The sequence below is a fragment of the Delphinapterus leucas genome, chromosome 9 (genome assembly GCF_059928025.1).
Source record: "Delphinapterus leucas isolate spDelLeu-1000000601 "Yukka" chromosome 9, BTC_Dleu_Yukka2, whole genome shotgun sequence".
NCBI lineage: Eukaryota > Metazoa > Chordata > Mammalia > Artiodactyla > Monodontidae > Delphinapterus > Delphinapterus leucas.
In genome coordinates this window covers 85,545,029-85,568,047 of record NC_143137.1, presented here as the reverse complement: position 1 = coordinate 85,568,047, position 23,019 = coordinate 85,545,029, and the positions used below count along the sequence as shown (strand labels likewise).

The 23,019-nt window shown below is 40.0% G+C and overlaps 2 protein-coding genes across 4 annotated transcripts in view; one reads left to right on the top strand and one right to left on the bottom strand.

The window, feature by feature from the left end:
- Positions 1-20,004, top strand: part of CCDC146 (coiled-coil domain containing 146) — a 110,499-nt gene extending 90,495 nt beyond the window's left edge. Inside the window, exons 9-18 of the mRNA XM_022554443.3 lie at positions 2,877-2,972; positions 3,605-3,775; positions 6,269-6,357; positions 6,446-6,610; positions 7,848-8,072; positions 9,605-9,833; positions 13,895-14,023; positions 14,559-14,696; positions 17,890-18,138; positions 19,489-20,004. Coding sequence (XP_022410151.2) covers positions 2,877-2,972; positions 3,605-3,775; positions 6,269-6,357; positions 6,446-6,610; positions 7,848-8,072; positions 9,605-9,833; positions 13,895-14,023; positions 14,559-14,696; positions 17,890-18,138; positions 19,489-19,692 — 1,695 coding nt within the window. The 3' untranslated portion in view covers positions 19,693-20,004. The remainder of the gene's footprint in view (positions 1-2,876; positions 2,973-3,604; positions 3,776-6,268; positions 6,358-6,445; positions 6,611-7,847; positions 8,073-9,604; positions 9,834-13,894; positions 14,024-14,558; positions 14,697-17,889; positions 18,139-19,488) is intronic.
- Positions 19,809-23,019, bottom strand: part of GSAP (gamma-secretase activating protein) — an 89,786-nt gene continuing 86,575 nt past the window's right edge. Inside the window, exons 30-31 of one of the 3 annotated variants that reach the window (XM_022554444.3) lie at positions 22,864-22,963; positions 19,809-22,463 (exon numbers count right to left, since the gene is read on the bottom strand). In XM_022554444.3, coding sequence (XP_022410152.2) covers positions 22,372-22,463; positions 22,864-22,963 — 192 coding nt within the window. In that variant the 3' untranslated portion in view covers positions 19,809-22,371. Of the gene's footprint in view, positions 22,964-23,019 lie in introns of all 3 variants that reach the window. The other 2 variants (XM_089917765.1, XR_016394372.1) reach the window with 2 other exon arrangements.

Here is a 23,019-nt window from a genome sequence, read left to right as displayed (position 1 = left end):
GAATATGTCTAATTTCTTAACTTTATGAAAGTTACTGATGTTTATTCATATATTAAAAATGTCAGGAAGAACAGACACCAATCTATTAATGCTGCCTCCTGGTAACATCTGAAGTAGAGGTGGGGAGCAGAAGATGTTTAATTTCTTACTTTACTTACTGTTTTATTTATTTATTTTTGGTTACAATGAACACACATTAATTTTTTTTTAAATATGAAATGCTACTCTATAAAAATCAAAAAACTAAAATAAATAAGCTTACAAAACCTGATATATGCAGTTTGGGGCTCAAAAACAATGGTAAATTGCTTTACCTCAATATTAGAACATAATTAGAACTTTTATACTTGATCAGTTTTTTCCCCTTCCCATTAATGGAAGCTTCAGTCTAACTCCAGCCCATTTTCCAGATTACCAAAAGGTATATCAATTAGGTTTACAATTTGGCTGCAAGAAGTAACAAACTCAATTACAGTAGCTGAAGTAAATAGAGGGTTGTTTTATTCACATAATAAAAAATCCAGAGATAGGCACACACCAGGTAGTTTCACGTAATGAAAAGTCCAGGATCCTCTTAGCTTTTTCTTCTGTCATCTTTAACATGTATATTTTTTTTCTCCAAGATCACAGAATGGCCATTCTGCCTTTGGGCATAAAATCACACAGAAGTGGGGAAGGGCAGAGAGCAAGATGCATATGGCAGATGACTTGGAGGACTCTGTCTTTTTAACAGGAAAACAGTCACTTTCCCAGGAGCCCTATGCAGGAGATTTCCACTTACATTTTATTGGCCTGTCCTGGCTCATCTCGTCACCCCCAAGTGCAAAGTAGTCTGAAGATTTTTTGATACATTGCAGCTCTGAGCAAACTTGGGGTTCTGTTAGTAAGGTCAATGTGGAGCGTAGATATTGGCTAGGCAGCCAGCAGGCTCTCTGCTACCAATGGCTTACCTTGTTACCTCTTCCACAAACCAAGCATACTTAATTCCTTCCTGAAACTAGAGGGGTGGGTTTGTGGAGAGTTGAGAAATGTGTCAGAGAAGCAGTTAGCCAGAGTTCAAAAATTAGTATCATTCACTGCAGTATTGTTTGTAATTTGAAACACTGGAAAAAACCTGAATGTCTGAGACCTGAATCCAGGAAAATTTGTCAGGAGCCTTTAGTTGACAGAGTAGTTGATGAGTGTGCTCTCACCATATCTTCTGTAGAAAGCTCATAAGCTTCTCTAGTCCCCATTAGTATACATGTATAGATTTGCCTATACTTGGGAGCAAATCATTTGGAGTAGCCCACTCCTGGACACCAGTGGCAGAGAAATAGACAGACACCAAGATGCTTGCTGGACTCCAATCTGTCCAGGAAGAATTAACTCTACTTTCCAGAAGGAGAAATCAAAGTCTTCCTCGCTGGCTTCTTAACTTTTCCATGAAATCTTTCCTGATTATTCAATTCTACGTTGAGCTCTCCATTTTCTGACCTGCTGTAGCAATTATCTGCTCATCAAAATCACAAGTTCTATGTATTGTTACATGGATTTCACAAGACCATGTCTCATCTTCCTAAGTCCAGTGCATGCTTCTCAGCAGCTAGCTCTCCATGCTAGGAGAGGCCATGGAAAGCAGGATGTCATTGGGCATCTGTGGGTACAAAATATGCTACTGACAATGCACAGGTTCCTGATTGTGGGGCATCCAAAGACACACTTCGGCTACTTTAAAAGAGTAGCGTAAACTTTAGAGGGATCCTGTTTAGTGACCTGTAAATCACTAAAGAGTATGATCTTCCCTTCCTGGGACAAATTTTAGTCAATATTCAATCCTGGTGCCTAGAAGTGTGTGCTGTCACAGTAGGAAATGAACCACATCAGATTGCTTTTGGTGTGAAGATCCAACTCTAAGTCTGCTCTGAGTCAAGTATGCACTCAGCACCCCAAGATAACCCTTCCTGTAACCCTGGATGGTACTCCTTCCCCATCAGTTGCTGTGTGTCCTCTTCTCTCTGCTCTCTTCTCCATCATAAAGAATCTGATAAGCTCATTCCTAATAAGACAGCAAAGACTGATAGACTAAGATGTTGCCCTCTCTTCAAAGTACTTCAACAGAGGACAAAAGCACAAGCCAGTACAACTGAAATACAATGGTGGAGTTTCAAGTATCAACAAAAAAGTTAAGAGGTTTTTCTTTTGTGTAAGAACTTTCCAGGTACTCAAACTACTACATAAGAGTAGCCAACTATTCTGTTATTAACAGTTCCAAATATTCTGTTAATAGTTCCTATTAATAGTTCCTAATTTGAAATCTATAGTGTTTCATAAATGAATTCAGATTTTATAAGTATAATAAATATCATTTGAACATGCATGTTTCCAAAGAGCTGAGTCATGAGTTAGAGAGGCAGTAAAATACAGTGTTAGGACCATGGGATCTAACTGCCTGGGTTTGCACATACGTCACTGAGGCAAGGTGCTTAAATGTCTTTGTTCCTCATTCTCATCTGTACAATTGGAGATAATATAACCTACCTCATGGGGTTATGTGAGGATTAAATAAGACCATATATATAAGCACTTAGAACTTTGCCTAACACATAGTCGTACTCTATAAATGTTAGTAACTGTTACTAGTAAGAGTTTTTATTTCCAAATGAATGAGAAATAGAATATTTGCAGCTGGTGAATTATAGATTTTTGACAAGTCTTCATATTTTAGTTTACTGTGACTTTATAAAGAATATTCAGCATAATAGGCAATTCCTTTAAGAGTAAGAATCATAACTTCCCTACCATTTGCAAAAGGTCGTGACAGGGTTGATTGACTACATGACACTGAAGATTTCTTTCAATAGGTATAAATACCTATTTTAAACTCTGATTTCCAGATTGAAGCTATCCCTAAAGATGATTCTACGTTAATTGAGAGAAGGCGAGAGCTCCATAAGGAAGTTGAAGTGGCTAAGAGGAATTTGACCCAGCAGGTTAATATCAACTTTCACTTAAGCTTCTATCTAAGAATGATTAAAGCAAACTTGTGTTTTTAACTGTGTTCCATGAAACCTCATTAATAGGAGAGTCATCAAAGAGAATATGATCCTACTTAATGTGGGTCTGTTTCTTTATCTCAAACTCCACGCCAAACCCATATTAAAATTTGGAAAAAAAAAAAGAATGTGTTTTAACCAGCAAAAATTATACATATTCATGAGATTTTAAAGTAAAAAGCCTACTGGTTAAAAATGAACAATAAGTGTTTTATTTCAGTCACGTCTGATTTCAAATTTTGCTTATTCAAGCCACTGTCAAAGTGTTTTAAAACATTCTTTTAAAAAATAAATAACTAAATAAACAAAAAAAAACATGCTTTTATTTCTCTTCAAAAAAGTACTTGAAAATGCAGTCTGAATAAGAAAAAGTTCTGCGTTAAACATGTTATCATGTTCGCACATTCTTTTATAAGATAAAGAAAATACCTGGTGCTAAGGCAGCAGAGTTACTTTTTGTGTTTTAACAAAATAAACTCTACATAGAAAATTTAAAAAGTAGTCTGAGATACTGGCCTTAGTGTATTCTTTCAAATAAATGCATTATAATATTTGTGTTTTTTCAAAAGAAAATCCTATCAGAAGGTGAGTCTAAGTTAGTAGAACAGCAACTTGCTGAAGAAAACAAGCTTTTAAAGGAGCAAGAAAACATGCGAGAGCTGGTATTCAACCTTGGCCGTATGACTCAAATGAAAATTGACGAGAAAGAGCAAAAATCCAAGGATTTCCTGAAAGCTCAGGTAACTGCATTTTTGTAACCATCCACTAATTACCACAGGAGTCCAGGGTAGCCTCCTTTTAATACAATGTTCATCAGAAAACTATGATTTTAAGTCTCCTTCAAGTTCAGTGACTATACAGCTTCCCTAAACAAAACCCAATCATGCACTGAAAAATATTCCAAGGATTCAACTGGCAACAGCTAACAATCTAGAGGCGAAAAGAACTAGGTCAATGACAACAAGCAGAGGATTTAAACAGATGACAATTTCAGTAAGAATAAGGTGGGTGCCTTCAGGGAACACGGCTGACAGGCACGCAGGTGTCTGTGATTCACCACCATCTCATAGTCCATTGTGATTTGCCCAGAAGAACTCAGAAGCCACAACATTAGACCACGCTCCTTCCCAAGTTCATCAAGCCAGCATCATTTAAACCAATCCTAGGACAATTACCCTTAGTAACTGCTTCACCCCATGACTTTCCTGGGCTCCTGACACAGAGCTGACCCAGTGCAACATCCCCAAACAAAACCAACAAGGAAACCAATAGCAAAAACAACCCTCCTATCATGCTAGCTAAAACTCTAATATTAGAATCATTTATTCCACATAAGGATTGTGTCCAGAAGTCCCGTTAAAAATGAATACGATATGACATGTTACTAAAATAGAATACCTGAATTTACCATGTGACCCAGATGTTGGCTCTTTCTGACTGCAGCTTTGTCTAATTCTGAGCAAGCATTCACACAGGGTAGCATTTCTTCTTGTTTTCCAGAAAGAACTCACATCAAAGCATTCGTGAGCCATGAGGTTAAATACAGATGAGAGAAAACTGGGGTGAAGATCTACATCACACAACCCACAGCAAACTATTCAAATTGCCCTTTAACTGTTTATTTCCCACCCACCCACCCACCCAAAACATTTGACAGAGAGAAACTGAAAGAAGTTTAGCATGGCTGGGCCATGGGAAGATGGGGAAAAGGGTGTCAAACAGTGAGACCAGAGAGCAGGAAAGGTCAGGTGGTGAAGGTCACTTAATCCCTATTGAGCAGTTTGGACCCTGGTCCCAGAAGCTGAGGCAAAGCCCAGAAGAGTTCATAGGGTAGTTGCGTTTCAGTAAAGAAAGGAAAGGCAGTGGCCAGGGAGGAACAGGGGAAGAAAGGCTGCCTGAGGGGAGAACGAACAGGAGCAAAAGGAGGAGAGGAGAGGACAGAGGGATACTTACTACGAGGAACATGGATCTGTTTTATGAACTAGACCATTTTTTAATTAACCTCAAAAACTGATACATGTGTTATCTATGTGTGACTAATCTAAGTCAGCCAAATCTCATTACTAAATGAGCTAATTCAATTCTCTAATTTCTCTCAAAGAAGATCAATTTCTCTTGAAATATGGAAATCAATAAAGGAAAAATATTGTTTTCCTTAAGTATTCTTAGCATTGGGAATTAGTCTGTTAAAGATCGGCTGTAATAAACTATAATTTTCTTAAGACAAGAGTCAATCTTATTTATTTTCACGTCTCATCCATATCCCTAAGATAAAAGGTGAAGGGGAGAAAAAAGTCAATGTTACTGCTACCTCCAAGATGGAGTGGATGACACTACATTTTTTATCTCTTTAATTCTTCATACACGCAGTTACTTAAATAATAGTTTCTTCCTGACTCCCGTTCTCACTGAGAACAACATAAAATTGCTACATGTCAATCTTGGCTCTGATGCCTAGTTTCTTTTGAATAACCATATGGGTTTTGCTCTCGTGGTCCTTAAGGGCAGCAAAACTATTTCCTCTGGTTTCTACTAGCAAAATACTGTACTTCTTTGAATACATTTCTCACCCTAGATAAAGGGCCCAGCATCTTTGTATTTAAAGAACGTAACTAGCGCACTTAACATTTGGTATATATTGAGCACTTTGGAGATATAACTGCCGTCTTTTAAAATACTCATGTGTAATCTGTTTTTCAGCTCCCTATGGGGCTGGTCTCAGCATGGCGCTTCATTGTGTAGGAAAACACACCCACCGTACAAAAAAATGGAAAAGCGCTTTAAAAGCATGGCTTCAGTCTCACAAGATATCACAGAGCCTTCAACTCGTAACATTTATCAAAACTGACTCCAAGTCCCCTTCTCTCATCTATCTTCCACAAATTCTTCACTCACCCAGCCCGGCTGTGCTGTCCACAATCATTCCTCCGCTCTTCAAAAGTTTCCCGAACTTTTCCTCAAACCAACCTGGGCCGTCTCCTCTCTTTTCCTCCTCTCTCGATCTCTCTCTCCTTTAATTAACCTTCTGTCCTAGCCAATGTGATTCAGTTCAGCTGGCCAGGCAATTTTCATCCCCCTCCCCCTTTCCTCTTCCCCGTGATCTGCACGACCCAGCTGATGAAGATAGAATTGTCCTTAATGGACAGTAATGAGATGGGTTGAGGCTAGGAGTATCCATATGCTGTTGGTGGTAGACTATTTTTAAAATCTCACTATTAATTTCTATATTTCAGCAAAAATATACCAACATTGTTAGGGAGATCAAAGCAAAGGATCTTGAACTCCGGATACACAGGAAGAAAAAACGAGAAATTCATCGGAGGTAAAAGAATTACATGAGGACTTATCTAGCTGGCTGGGGGGAAAAAAAACCTATTTCACAAATTTCAAAAACATTTGTATTTTCACAGACTCAGAGAGTTTGCTAAACTGTATGACACTATTCGAAATGAAAGAAACAAATTTATTAACTTACTTCACAAAGCTCACCAGAAAGTCAATGAAATAAAAGAAAGGCATAAAATGTCATTAAATGAACTGGAAATTTTAAGAAATAGTGCAGTTACTCAAGAAAGGTAAGTGTTCTAATAACTACTGTCCTTTCAAAGGTTTCTCTTCAGAGTCATTAAGTGATAAAATACCCTGGGGGATGATGAAATAGAAAATAAGTCTTTTACAAAACTAGAAAAGCCCTTGCTCACACACCCCGCTTTACAGCTGACAAGCATCTGAATGTGATTCCTTATGCTTCTGTTTGGGAGCCATATTTAAGGGAATGGAAAACTATACTCTGTAACTATGCTCACTTCATTTTCATTTACTCATCTACAAATGAAAGCACAAATTTGACAGTTTGCATTTAATGTTAGAAGACAGTCAAATGTTCATAAACCAGCATCCCATGATTGTAGGTGTGAAGCATCTAATGAGCTTATGTGAGGCAGTATGGCGGGGTGGTTAAGAGAAGGGGCTTTCTAGACCCAAACCCCAGCCCTGCCACTCATTAGCTGTGTGATCTTGGGTAAGCTATGCTAGCTCTCTGGGCTCACTTTTTTTACCCATAGAAATAGTCCTTTATATAGGACTTTTTGTTATTAAATGAATTAATCCAATGGTTGTTTTTTTAAACTTTATTATTTACCGTGTGCCAAGATCTGGTAGAATCTTTCACCTGTATTTAGTCCCTGATCCACAGAGTCTATACAACCTGAACTTTTTCTGGTGGCCACTATTGCCCAGTTTCCTTTTATAAAGATATTACAAAACGGGCTCTTGTGTGTGGGGTAGTGGAGGGGGGTTGGGTGGGAGTAGAGGTGTGAGGGGCTTGGTATGAAAAAGCAAATCTAACATCCTAATCAGTTTCTCATCCTACATGAAAGTAAAATATCATTTATAGAGGCCATGCATTCACTCAGCATTTATTGTGATGCTATATTGAGTCAGGCACTACCTGAGGTCCAGTGGACACTGTCAGATATAACCGCCTCCGCCCTCAAGATAGCAGAGTCTCCTGGGGATGACAGAGCAGTAAATGAATCACTTAAGTCTCTTGCTTTGATAAATCGGGGCAGCAGACACTTGGGGCACAAAGGAAAGATGTCCTAATCCAGATAAGGGCAAATCGGAGACCTGGGAAATTACAGAAGTTCCTGAAGAGTATCATGTGATCAATATCGTTACTACTATTGTCATTTCAAGGGACACACTAAATCAAGAGCTACCTTGATATTGCTTGTGTTTCGGAAGTCTTTATTGTTTTTAAATAAACTAAAGGAAATTATAATCGTACCCATTTTCCCATTATTTTTAAAGAAAGCTACAAAAGTCTATGCTGAAGCATGCCAACAACATTACCATCAGAGAAAGCATGCAAAACGATGTGTGCAAAATGGTAGCAAAACTTCAGGAAATGAAAGAGAAGAAGGAAGCCCAGTTAAATAACACTGACAGACTTGCCAACATGATCACAATGATTGAAAAGGAGATGGTGCAGCTTCGCAAAAAATACGAAAAAGCCGTTCAGCGTCGAAATGAAAGGTAAAAACCAGGAACCTGATGGGAGAGCACAGCACCCAGAGATCCGATTTAGAAATGTTGCACATTTTTCTCTAGACTTGACAGGGGATAGTGAGGGACATTTGACACTCAGGTTTCATCAGCCTTTGCAGGGCGGGGAGGGGGCTGTGTGCTTTCCCTGAAAATAAGAAACTCTGTCCTCGTAAGAAAGACAGCCAAGAGTAGGGTTTGGCAAGTTGCTCGCTTAAGGATCAAAGTCCTTTACCAGGCTACCACTCAGGATCAGGATACCATCAAATTATTTCAGTATAATTGCCATAAATAAGTCTTTGGATCTTGTGTTCACTTGGGCGACAGGTTTATTCATTAAGCCATTCACCCAGTTCATTTTCTCAGCAAGAGTAGCATTATTTCTCCCAGCTATAATAATATTATTAATTGATTACTACTTAACAGTTTTCCCAAGTTGCTTGTGTTCTGAGAAATCTGGTGCATGAGATTGTAGAGCCCTGTAGTAATTACATCAGGTATTAGATTTTTTTTCAATCAAACCTTGATTGTGTGCTGTTCTGTGTAAGGCTGTGTTCTGTGTTAAGTGCTGGGCCCTGAAAGGTGGTAACGCATCACACCTGGCTTCTGTTGTCAAGAGAATAAAGCAGCTCATGAGATGAGCCAGTGAATGGCAAATGAAACAAAATACAGAGCTAAGATTAGCCAAATACACCCCTGTGCACTTATGTTTTGAGGGAGGAGAGACAGAGAAAGAGATAGAAGCAATTAAAGATGCACTTGGGGATAATGGATACGCACGGTGTGGGGGAAGAACTTCAGGGTGTGACAAACACCACTTTTTCAAGGGGCTGGCAAGTGTTCTCTCTGGGGAAATTAAAAAAAAGTCCTCTTATTTGGCTCCTGGCACAAACCAAAGCATTTAGGCAGTGTGCTCCCAGGCCCTGGTCAGTTCTGGGGCTGGAATTAGAAAATTCTTACTTTGTTTCTTCCCCACAGTCTCCTCCCAGGGAGGGGTCTTTCCTCTGGCATGATTACAAAGGGTTATAATCATGGGGATTTGCCTGTTTATGGGGAAACGTACATCAGAAATATTTAACTTTAAAAGAGCCTAATGGTCCTGGCCAGTTAGATAGAACCGAATAGCTGCCGGAAACGCATTCCCTGGCCCCCCTGCCTGGGTTGGCAGGTCTGGCCCGTGAAAAGGGTCTGCAGAAAATCAGACCCTGGGATCATGTCGTTCATGTGTGGGGAGTGACATCCTTTTCCACCCCAGGAGGACCACTGGGACTTGCAGAGATACTGTGGCCGGCCAACGACATGGTCAGCTCAGAGTCCAGACTCTACACAACCCTCTCTCTCCCATGCCCAGAAAAATTCAAAATGTGGAGTTTAACTAGAAAGCCAACAGTGCATATCTATTGTCTCCTGGAATCACGCAGTGTTGATGTGTATTTTGCACCCAAATCCAGAGAGAACCACAGTGACTGGTAAAACAATGGCCTCAACATCCTCTTAGCCTCTGCCTCTCAATCTGACCACAGTGGTGTTCAGCTGATAGAGCGGGAAGAGGAAGTGTGCATTTTTTATGAAAAAATAAATATCCAAGAGAAGATGAAGCTAAATGGAGAAATTGAAATACACGTCCTGGAAGAGAAGATCCGATTCCTGAAACTGAAGATTGTGGAAAAGCAAAGACAGATTCACGTGACCCAGAAATTGCTACCAGCCAAGAGGGCTCTGGATGCTGATTTAGCAGTGCTCCAGATTCAGGTGGGAGAAGTGCGGATGACGCACGTCCTGGGAACATCTGCTGCTGTTTTCTTTTCTTTTCTTCCTTTATTGCTTTGTAGGTCATATAAGTTCTTACATGTAAATCAGGCCATGCTACTCCTGGTACCTACAAGAACTCTTGAGTTAAATGTCCTGTTTAAAAATGCCTCTGAACACTGCTCCAGGGTAGAATCTGTGCTTCAGGCATCTGAGCTACAGATTATCTTTTTATCCCCCATGAAGCACTTTCTGCCTTTCTTGGAATTTAGACCTTCCCAAATCTCAGCTCTAACTCAGCTGCTTCAGAGCTCAAAACTTCAGTAAGCCAGGCTTTCACTACGGCCAGCATAATTGGTTTTTTTTTGGTTTGTTTTTATTTTTATTCATAATTATGTTTTTGATGCTTGCTGGAAAGATCCTGCAGACCATCTAGCTCTCTTTTTTTGTTTGTTTGTTTATTTGTTTGTTTTTGCAGTACGCGGGCCTCTCACTGTTGTGGCCTCTCCCGTTGCGGAGCACAGGCTCCCGACGCGCAGGCTCAGCGGCCATGGCTCACGGGCCCAGCCGCTCCGTGGCATGTGGGATCTTCCCGGACCAGGGCACGAACCCGTGTTCCCTGCATCGGCAGGTGGACTCTCAACCACTGCGCCACCAGGGAAGCCCTAGCTCTCTTATTTTTGATTCTCTTTGATATTCTAGAACCAAGATTGTTGTTTCTTATTAATGGGTAATCGCATATAATTAGACTCCTTATTAACCCCTGTAGTTTCCCTGTAATTTAATAACTTGGCCTCTGACATGGCCTTTTTAAAAGTGGAATAAAGTCATAAAATTTAAACATAAAATAGCAAGTAAATAAATAAAACCATAAATATAAAGCCATTTTCTTCATATGTAATAATTATACTTTTTTCTTAATGAAAACAGAAGAAAAAATTAAACTAAACAATTCATGGCCTAAACTTTTTTCCATTGACTCAATGTAGCAGGAATACATTTTAACCTATAACATGTTTTCTAAAATGTCAGGTTTAGGGACTTCCCTGGTGGTCCAGCTGTTAAGACTCCACCTTTCAATGCAGGGGTGTGGGTTCAATCCCTGGTCTGGGAACTAAGATCCCACATGCCACGGGGTGCAGCCAAAATTTTTTAAAATAATAATAAAATGTCAGGTTTGCTTTCAGATTTTTTTCTGATTATAAAATTAAGACATACTCTGTTAATGAAGTTTTGAAAAAAATACAAAAATTTTAAAGAAAAAATTCTATCCCCAACATATAATCACTATTAAAATTATCAGAAATCTGGACGAAATCCTTCTGGTCATTTTCTAGGTTTACAAGTAAATGGTTTTCATTAGCTCATGCTATAGACACAGTTTTGGGTGATTTTTTTAAAAATTTAATCATGTCATGGGGTTCACAGGACTTTATGGAACTGAATGATGTTTCTACTTTCATATTTTATGGCATTTCAACGTGTAATATGCTATACAGATAATAGGATCTTTCATTTTGCACAAATATGGTAAGGTTTTGATTCCAGTGTTTGTTTCTTTAGTCATATGTTCTCCCATTCACTTCTTCAATAAGTGTAGCCCTGAATTAGATGGATTGGCTGGAACATCCCCCAGGCCTCCCCCAGGTCTCCCACAAAGCCTCCCCAGGATTCCTGCAGCTCTGACTCCTGCTTCCAATTAGTGGTTCCTTTGGGGGATCCACTCATCATCTTGACACACAGTGCCTGGGCCAGTTCTGTGCCACTTCAGTGCAGACTCGGGACTGGTTCCAACTTCCGCCTACACCTACACAAGACCATTCATGCCAGGCCTGTGTCTGTGAACTGACTTTATTGAAGAACTGGGGCACCAGTGTGAGGGGGTACATTAAAGAAATGCAAAGAACTTCAAATTAAGTATCAGACAAGTATGCCTTCCCACGCCACCACTGGGAATAGTCCCCCAGGTGTACTACCCCATGCAATGCCCTAGCCTAGTTCCATTTCACTGGCTGTCTTTCCATCTTTCACCCCCCATCTCCCCTCCACAGCCTTACCATCCAGATTGCGCCCCAGGCACCCCACGCTTGTCTCACTCCATTTTACAGAATAATTCGGCTCTCTCCAGGTCTTTCCCCGAACACACTTTCAAGGCCATCTTTGCCCATGCTACGTGATCAACATGCCCAGCAGAACAAAAGGACTTTAAATCCAGTAAGATCCACAAGAGAAAAAATTCATTCTGTACTATGGAAGCATTTTACTTGTGTTAATTGCAAATTAATACTTCTATTCAATAGATTAAAATAGATAAAATTAGTTCTTCTTAAAAAGAAAAAAAAAATATATATATATACTTAGTATTTATTATATAAAACCAGTAATCCGGTATAAAATATGAATTCAGTTTACCCAAGAGGAAAATACTATGCATTCAATGATAGTACACCCTGCCTGGTGTGAGCATTTATCATTCTGACTGCATATGAACTGAAGCATAGGGACTATGTGTTATCATCAGCTCCCTGTTCTACCAGAGTTAGTTCTAAGCTTAAGAACAGTGGACTAGAAAGTTTCGCATTAGTCTTCAGACTGCACCTAATTATTTAACTGTATACTCGGCACTAATCACATGGGCCCTTTGAAGGACACGGTGTGAAATTTCAAGCTTCAAGCAAGCTGTTTTTGTACCTTGCCGTGTAGTGCCAGATCTCTCTCATATCCTGTTGTTATAGCTACAGTGTTTTGTCTTTTTTTTCAATCTTCCTCTTTTTTGTATCACTTTCAGAATTCTCTTAAGGTTTGCTTTTTTTTGGTTGCTTGAAAGTTTTTAATCGTCCAAGGATTATCATAAGTCACATTTTCCTGCAATATTTTACTTGTAATAATAGCCTGTTTTTAGGGCTCCTGGAAGTCATGTGAACTGTTTTCGGACACAAGAGCACTATTTTATATCGAAAAAGGATACAGTTTTTCCTCAAGGGCCCATGGGGAAATAAGATCAATCAAGGCACCACTTTGATAAGCAAGCACCATATATTTTTTCTTATCTAATTTCCTAATTAACAAAAGGAGACATTAAATGTTGTTAATAACAAATACAACAAATACACATACATGGATACGTTATTAACTCCCTATTAAGGGCAATTAAGTGTGGAGAGACAGGAAGAAAAAAATATTCATGTCACCATTTGAAATTCTTTTTGTCGGGAGGAGAATAAGTTTAAAAATTTAAAGTACTCTAAATATATTATCTCGTTTAATGGATCAATCCCATGAGTTTGGGGCTTATTTTCCCATTTGATAGTTGAGGAAACTACGGTTTAGAGAAGATAAATGATTTGCCTGCGATTATACAGTTTTTCAGTAGAAAAGCTAAAGGTGATGACTTGGTTTTCACTGTGTTCTACATCCCTCCCTACAAAACAGCTAAGTGTGGCTGCCACTCCTGCTTGAGAATTTCTGTATTTCTTCATCCACCTCCAAAGTCTCATTGAGTCAACAAATATAGTTGAATATATAACACATTACATTGGGTGTTTACCAAAAAAGATACAAATAGTTCGGGCTATTCCTCACAGACTGTACACTGTGTTGACCTAGTAATTAAGAATTTTACTTTTCTTTGGGAAGCCATTAAGCCTATTGCCAGCAAAGGGTTTTAAACTGGAGTCTAGTATGTTGTGTACCCTGTATGCTGTGCTGTCTGCCTTGGCCCCTGTAACAACAGGCAATAAAGAAGTCAAGTCTGTATAGTCGGAGCTCTGCAACCACACAGCATCCCGGGAGTATAACACAAAATGGGAAGCAATAAAAGGACTGGTTGTAAAGTCAGCTTTTTTTTGATGACCCAGAAGTCACTGCCTTGCTTTGCAGAGTCAGTTAACAGGCATCTTCCTCTCTGTACCACACGTGAGTAGAAACATTGCTTAACCACAAGTCCCAGCTGATGGGGTGTTAAGAATTCCCTTCCACCTTTGCCTGGAAAGACCCTAAAGACCTTGGGCTACGTGACTTTAAGATTTACTGAGCAAAGTTACTGTTTCTTTCTTGTTTAATAGTTTTCACAGTGTACAGACAGAATAAAAGACCTGGAGAAACAGTTTATAAATCCTGAGGGTGAGAACAGAACACGCTTCCTTCCAGGGAAAGATATGACCAAAGAAGAAATGATCCAAAAAATGGATGCGGTAAATGTCCTTTCTTAAAATAGCATCTATTAGCCCCTGTTGATCAGTGTCACAGATATCTGTGGTACAGTTTCATGTTATGAGGATTCATCCCTCATTATTCGAGTCACTAATATAGTCCTTTCATTGCAATCTAGTAACGAAACCTAAGCTTGACTTTAGATGCTTGCCAAAAAAGTTAAAACCTGAGCGCTTTCAAAATGCCCATCTCTGTCTCACGGCCCATAGGAGCAATTTCGGCATCGTGAACGGATTAATTTGTCTTCCTGATGGGAGCATATCAGAGGAATGGCAACGTGGAAGCTAGACAGAGCTTGAGAGGGCCATTCTTTGCCATGGGGAGGAAGAAGTGCCACAGCTCTCGGGGGCGGGGGGTCAGAGGGTGAGGGGAAGTCTTGACTTCGTCCAGTTCATTAAGTCATTAATGTTCTTTAGTGAAGTCCCCCTTCATTAAGGGGGGAAAATAGTGCTCTAATTAGGAAAGATTTTGACTTGCATGACTTTTTTTTCCTATTGAAATTCTTTTCAACCGTAGCTGGAACTACAGCTGGCCAAGAAGGAGGAGAAGTTGCTGGAGAAGGATTTCATCTATGAACAGGTCTCCCGGCTCACCGACAGGCTCTGCAGCAAAACGCAGGCCTGCAAGCAGGACACACTGCTCTTAGCCAAGAAGGTCTGCCCAAGTCCCTGCCTCCTCTCTTCTGTCCTTCCTCCTCTATCACCTTCCATTTTCCACAGACTGCTTCATTTATTGGGGGAAGCCCCGGAGAGATTAGGCTTTATGAATAGATAAAGACAAAGAATTAAAATTTAAAATGTAAAGATGACTCTTGGAGAATTGTCCAAGATAAGTTTCAGTCTTGTGCCCTGAATGAATTCTCATTATAGTGGGAAATCCTAAACCTTTCAATGACAGTATACAACTTTCACTTAACAGGGTACCTACTCAAATATGACAGTCATTATCTTCCTATTTCATGAGACATGTTAAGTCCTTTCTAGTTCCTTGTGAAGGGAGGGCCTCATTTATCCAGCGGTCTGCATGGGAGCTGCCTGAATCCAGAAGTAGCCAGAAGCCAGCAATGGAAGGGGACCATTAAAGAGAACAGCAGTCACACAACTCCCTGGGGTGGAGCCCCCACCCAAGCCTCACTAGTGAGGAAAGGCCAGTAACGTGGGGCTTCCTAATTCCATAAGCTTAAAATACCAGGGCTTCTGATCCAAAGCTACAGGGTCAGGCAGGGACTGCTAGAAGCTATAGCAAGAGGAGCAGCCAGCAGGAGGGAGGCTGGTGATTCGGACGCAGCAGGACTTTGCACCACCAGGCATCAGACGGTCTGCTGCCTGCTTGGCGCCCCCGGCCCCTTGCAGCATCCCTCTGTGACAGTCCAGGGTTTTTAGTCAGTCAGCAACAGTCACTGGAGCTGCTGAGTGCAAAAGGGAAAGGGACACATTGTCCACACCATGTAGTGTGGGGAGACAGTTCAGAAGACGCCATGAATAATGGTGTCACCCACTGTGGGCTCCTGGGGGCAGTGACTGTTCCTTATTCTTAGTTTCCCCAATGCCTCGCATGTGCTAAACTTTAGAAAAACGTTTGTTGAATAAGTTAACAGTCCTGTTTTAGAAACAGTCCTGGCACACTAAACTACTGCAAATCTCAAGGCTTCTTGGCCACTTTTATTTGGCTTTACACTTCCACTAATAGACTGACGAGGCCAACAGCACTTGTGCAAATCTCAATTTACCTCACAAAATAAGAAATGTTAAGCCTTCTTTAGGCTCCTGAACGTTGCCTGAATTAGCATGTCTGAAGTTTCTTTAAATGTTGCCCTCCTTTATTTTGCAAAATGAATTTGCCTTTCTTTGGGGGAAGCTGGTTTTTGCTGAGGCCTGCTTGTCAAAGCTGATGGCAGAGTCCCTCCAGAAGTCAACTGTTAAGCCAGAGAAACACAAATGGGAGCTGCCGACACAATCCACATGACCAAGAAGTTTCCAGCATTACTGAGTCCTGTCCTCATGATTTATCTCCCTTTCCGTTCCCCACATTCCATGCTCTCTACCTGGCTTTCTTCCTCCTCCATTTAAAATAATCTCCTCAGAGTAGGCAGAGCTGGAAGACAGAAAGACATTCAGATCCCAGATCTGTGACTTACCACCACTACCAAGTGACGTTGAGAAAGATACATAAATGGTCTTAAAACTCAGTTTCCTGATCTGTGAAATGGGTGTGATATCAGCTCAAGTGGTGGCAAGCATCACATAGTCGAGCAGAAGTGGGCTGGCCCTTGCGGGTGTTCAACAAGGTTGTACATCTCATCTCTCATCTCTCTTAGAGAGCTTATGGCTCCTCTTACAAGTTTCCCAAATGAGCAGAAAATGGGAAATCTCAGCAAAGACTCAGAGAACCCAGAATAATACCATCCTTTTTTTTTTTTTTTTTTGATTTATGGAGAAGGGAGGTTGGTTAGTTATATACACACTCAAGTGTGCAATGACTAGTTAATAAAACTTAAAAGAGAGATAATGACTCATCATTGAAGCTCTGAATGCCTGTCATTTTTATTCAAATTATGCTTCCTGAAAACTAATGCAGTATAGAAGTTATAGAAATTTATATTCCCTATTCCCTTAAAGAGACAAAGTTTTCACATAATAATTGGTCATTATATTTTCAGAGGCACGTAAATCACCAGCAGCAACGCTTCTGTAAGCAAATGTACACACAGACCAGTATATACTCTATTAAGAGAAGAAAGTATTTTGAGGTAGGGTGTAGTTTTTGGATGCTCATATTCGTGTCTCAATTTACCTTGGTTCAAAGGAATGAACAATTAAAAGAGACTAAGAATTGATTCATTCCTTCATTCGACATTCAATTTTAATTTTGTCTCCTATATTCTAAGCAGTGGGAACCTCATGAATAAAACAAACAGTCCTTGTCCCCATGAAGAGTACGTTCTTGTAGGATGATAGGCTATAACCAAATAACCAAATACATTTATATTATAATGTCAGTAGTGAAAGGATATGAAGAAGTAATAAGACAGGGTAATGTGACACTGAGTGTTGGCGGGTGGCGGGAGTCACCTCTTACTGCCTCACCAGCCTTCGGCCACACTGAAAGGCCATGCTGTGGGCCAGAAAGCTTACAGGAACCACCAATTCCAATTTTACTTCTTTTCTGTCTTTTAAAATCAATTTTCCCACCTAGTCTTATCTTTTAATTCTTTGATAATAAATAGCTTATATGAAAAGGTAAGCACACATACACAACTAGGAACATTTCTTTTCAAATTACTGGCCAGACTGTCCAGTTCAGCTCATGCTTGCTTATGACCTCATAATGATGCATCCTGGGAATTATGATCAATAATACACAAACACTGAAGTGTGATAGTTTCCATTAAAAATCATCACGGATGCTGATTACCTTACTTAAGCAAGTGTATTAATAACTAATACAATTCTGTTCTACCAGATTTTCCCCCCTGCTTAAGTGGCAAACTAATAACATGGCAAAATTAGGCCAGAACTTAGACATCAAGAATACCCTTTCCTTTGTCCTTATCACCTCTGAAAAATGGAGACACTAAACTATTCCCCTCAATACTACCCACCTGGAAATCCAGTAACTAGATGAACAGACCTCTTTCTTCTCCCTCCTCCTTGTCCTATTTCACAGCCAGGGTGTTGGGCTGAATCTCTGAGGTCTCCTGCAGTTCTTATTCTCTGTGAATTCCCACTTAAACTTTCCTTCCTTCAGGCAAGAATGCCCACCTTCAGAGACAGCCAGAAGCCTGCCATTTTCTTCAAGTCTTCATGGAATGTATACATAGGCTAAGCCTTGGGCTTTTTAATTCTAGATGAATGGCTACCAGAAAAAGATCAAAGATGCTACTGAAAAAATGATGGCTCTTGTTGCTGAGCTGTCCATGAGACAAGCTATGACCATTGAACTCCAAAAGGAAGTCAAGGAGAAAGAAGATTTCATCCTCACTTGCAACTCCAGGATGGAAAAGGGTCTGCCCCTCAATAAAGAGATTGAGAGAGAATGGCTGAAAGTACTTCGAGATGAAGAAATGTATGCCTTGGCCATCGCTGAAAAGTCTCGGGTAAGCTATGGCTTCTACGTTGCATTTGTAAAATGTGCCGGGAAGGGCTGCTGCAGGGGTTGTCAATCCTCCCAAAATATATGAAAATGTTCTACTCTACCACACACATAGGCCCAGCAAGTCATTAGAAATAAGTTTTGCTTTTTTAAGATATTATGTAGGCAAGCAAAGTACAACAGTCCAAAGGGTCAGAATATTCCCTGGAGAACACTGGGCGGGCATCAAGTCCCACCCCACAGTGTTCTATCCTGGGCTGGTATGGTGAAGACCAGGACCTCCCATTGGCATGGCAATGGCCAGGCTGGCACTGGTTTTATCCTAGGTCTCTAATCTCTGTCTTTGCACCCTGGGTCAGACCATACCTTACTCTTCAATGTATCTGCTGTGGCCACCACAGCATATTGTGAGGCCTCAAGTGTATCATGGTTGTCACAGGCTTCTGCAGACTCTGCACCTGGTGCAGAAGCTACGATTAGGCTTCAGTACCACCCTTCTCCCACCAAAGACCTAAGTCTGTCACTGACCACCTACACACTGGGGGCTCAGTTCTTATTCCTACTCCCATGACCTTTCAATAATCTTAGAGTGGAATCAGGCATCTCTTTCTGAGGAGACTACATCCTGGGGGCCTATAACTCACTCTCAGACTACAGAGCAGACATCCCCAGAAGATCACCATTCCCTCCCTAACCCAAGAAAAAGGTGCATTCCAAACACATACTATGAATTCCTGAAAACAGGGTCTGATTTGTCATTCGCACGCTGCCTGGGATTATATTCCTGAGGGCATTCAGACTTTACCTGTGGTGTCCCAGCTGTCATTTACCTGTCTCCATTTTTTCCAATTCTTTTTAATGCTATAAGAGATTCCTCTGTTTTCCAGAAACACAGGCAGAATCTTGAGGCTCAAAGCAAGCTGCTGACCACTTCTCTCCACTGGTTCTACTTTACTCCTTATCTCCTCCCTTGTACCATTTGCTCACCAGTGACCTACCAAAGGAAATAGATTATCCTGCCTTTGTCACAAACATGGAAATAATTAGTGTTTAATGAAAGATACTGAGTTTGGAATGTAGCAAATTTAGGTCCCACCAACCAGTTTATGGTAAACCCTAAACCCCAGGAGTAGAGTGATGCTTGAGCAACATGGGTCATTCCAATGAGATGAAATGTGTGTGCAGGTGTGCATGTTTGGTGACGCACCCTCACACCCTCTTGTCCCTTTGGGGAATATCGGCCAGCAAGCATAGCCGAAGGCTGCTCAGACCCGGCTGTGTCTGATGGGCCCTGAGGACGAAGCGACTTTACCTGAGTTTTCAAAAACTGAAAAGGATAAATCATTCTTTGCAGGAGTTCTTGGAAAAAGAAACTCGCCAGCTGCCCAGTGGTGTTTACACAACTGCGGATCAGCGTCCAAATGCCTACATCCCAGAGGCAGGGTCCACTCTTCCTCTGCCAAAACCGTACGGCGCTTTGGCTCCTTTTAAGCCCAGTGAACCTGGGGCCAATATGAGGCACATAAAGAAACCTGTTATAAAGCCAATTGAAATCTGAACATGTGAACCAACCCAGGCTTCTCAAGGAGGCGCTTCAACCAGGCTTCTTCACATCCACAGCTGGAAAACGTCAGTGTAATGGCTCTAAATTACAGACAGAGTATCCACAACATATGCTTCCTTCCTATCACACTCAACAATTTATTTCTTTTCCACTTTATCTCTTGATTACATTTCAGAAATATATAGTAGACTGGGTGCTATAAAAATGCAATAAAAATAAATACCTTTTCAGCGAAGTACAGAAATTGGCAGAGTGGTCTTTGTTTATTAAAGAAAGAAAAGCAGATCCTGTTCAATGTACTCACTTTTAAGAAAAAGAAAGAATGGTTGAAAAGAAAAATAGCCCAAGTACTGCAGGGGCACAACTCACTTTGTTAAATAAATAGTTGCACTGCAAGTTGATGTCAGTAAATCTAAACTGAGTGAAAAGCAGTAGGGAAGCCTGTCTTTTTTCAAGTGATGTTATAGTGATTCTTTTTACAAATAAAGAATCCTTTTGGGCAAAAACAATTATGCCCTAATTTATCTTTCTTATAAATCTAGATTTTCCACCATGTTATATGCAAATACACTTGTGATTACTTTGTCCTGATACCAGATTTTTCAAAATTTCAATGAAGATATTTATAATTTTGCATGTGAAAGAGAAAATGAGGCCAGTTCCACTGATTTCATTACTCTAATATTACTGTATTTCACCCAAGTATATTTTGCTAATTCTGTTTACTTTCTCACATAAAAATATAAAAGTAGATTTGAAACCGGTGATTTTACATTCATTAACATGCTCAAACTAGTATTATTTCATATTGTTATCAGTTATGAATTTCATTTCACGACTCTGGGAGTGAGAAATATCACATTCATTTATTTTGCTAAATCAAACAAAATCTGTTCCAAGCCCCCACCCTGACACAGAATGGAGGGAAATTGAATCTCATTCTCCGTCTAGGAGTCCTGAATCTAACCTGACTGCTTTGTGAAGTCATTAAAAAGCAATTCCTTGAGAGAGCCTATAACAAGTAACGCTGTGTAAGCTGTGTGCTTAATGCAAAGAAATACTACAAACTTACACACAGTTGCTGTGTTGTAGGATCAGTAATTAGGGATTCAAAAAATAAACACATAGGAAGTTTAAATTGATAGGAAGGAAAAATAATTTTTAAAAATTACAAAGGTTTGGATGCTTAAATATTACAACGTGTGCTACTGGTCCGGAGGGTGACATGCCACTGTGCACTGGAATGGCCAGGGATCACAGTCAGATGGAAGTTTTTATCTGGCCCTTAAGCATAAATAAGATTTTAGTAAGTGAAGGGGATTCCAGGAGGGGGAAGTCGCCTGAGCAAGACTTGGAAGTAAGAAAACAAAAGTTCTGTTCAAGGCCCAGTGAGCGAGGCTGGCTGGAACAGAACGTTCGTACTGGGGAAGTGTATAAGGCCAGAATTTGGGAGATCTTGAATGTCAAAGAGTTTGGATTTTATCCTGTAATAAATGGCAAGCCACTGAAGGATTATGAGCAGAGGGGTGACAGGATCAAAGTAGTGTTTATCTCAAATATGCATCAGATGAATGAGACTTCAGAAAGCAGCAGAAACAACCCGGGTGTGAAGAGGAAAGCGTAGGGGAATGAAAAATAATGACCTTATCAAGAGGAAAAACCAGCACCGCCTTGCTGATATGGCTCCAAGACTTTGAGCTTCAGCGACCATGAAATATTTGACCTAAATGGGAATTTCTGTAGGAGAGGATAATTTTTAGAATGATGATTTTAGAAAAGCTGAATTATTATACTGGCTAGTGATATTTGTAATCTTTAAAATTTCACAAGTTCAATGAGGGAAACGGTGTGAAGAGAGGAAAGCAAAGGGTTTTGGGCTTACCCCAGGAATCAACTGTATTTATGGTCAGAACGTCACTGTAGAAGAGAGAGGGGAAAAAAAAAGAAAAGTGGGAGAACTCGTTAGGTGTCATGTGGGTCTTTGGGGGAACATGTTCATGGAGTCATGATTCTTGGTGGGAATAAAAGGCTATGTTCAAAGAACAAAGGAGTTAGGCTAAAACTTTCAGTGTTTTTTTAAATGACAACATATTACTAAATCAAACTTTTATAAATATAAAAATAACTTTATAATATTAAATACAGTTCCATCTGAACGTTCACGAAGACAAATCCTACTCTATGTATGTATAAATTGTTGTATTTTGCAAATTATTCCCTACTAGAATTAGCAGATTTGACTTAGTCCAAATTCAGTTTTTTTAAAAGTATCTAATTTCCAAAATAGAGTTTTTCTACAGCTTGTAATTTTTCTGCTTGTCATATGCTATTTTCAGTGACACAGCCAATTTTTTATTTTCTAAGCACTGTTCCTACATTTTTAAAGTATATTTTATTTCAGAGTATAATAGAAACTAGCTTTTGGCCTATGAGAGCGCTAGGAAGATCAGCCACTAGGAAGAGCATCACTTAGGCCACTTCATGCCCCCTTGGGCTGGCTGCCATTTCTCTACACTTGACTGTCTAGTTCTGTCTGAACTGAAATTCAGATGGCTCAACAATGTATTCTGATTTTGGTTACCAGTTTAAAATATAGCTAAAGAATTCTCAACGGAAGTAGAGCTAACGAGCAAGAGAAAAATACTGGAAGCTGATATAACTGCATTTTCCCTTTTATAAGCCTAAAAGCATCGTGGTGTGTTTCAGAGCTGCTTCCTCTACAAATTTTGCGTCCACGTTGTCACGTCCTTCAAAAGCATACAGAGCTGAAAGGAAAGAGAGAGAGAAGAGTTACTATGAAGCCATAGAACATTTATAATATTGTTCCCATACTTCATTGAAATCATAATTATTTTATATTTTAGTAAAACACATTATTCTGAGAATGTGTTGTTAAAATTTATTAAACCTCAGCACCAAGAAAGGCCATTCACACCAACCAAATGCGTTTTTAACCTCTTAATTCCTTTTAAAACCTGAAAGGTGGTTATTCCTTTGGTAATTTAGGTAGTAAATTGTGTATTCCTCATTAAAACCTATTGCAAGAAGATCCTACTTATAATTAAGGGATACTTTGGCAAGAAAAAGGTACACAGAAGCACATAGAGACTGACTGATGTGTCAGGGGAAAGACAGGAAAATCCTGAGAGCAGAGGAGTGACTTACCTGGATTGGAGGACTCAATATCTGTCAGTATTTCAATGAAGTAGTTCAGAGGCAGAAATTCTACACTGAATGACGACTTGTCCATCACAGAACTCCGGGGCTAAAGGGGAAACGGCTGTGGTATCAGCTGATTCTCCACAACAAGTACAAACTTAA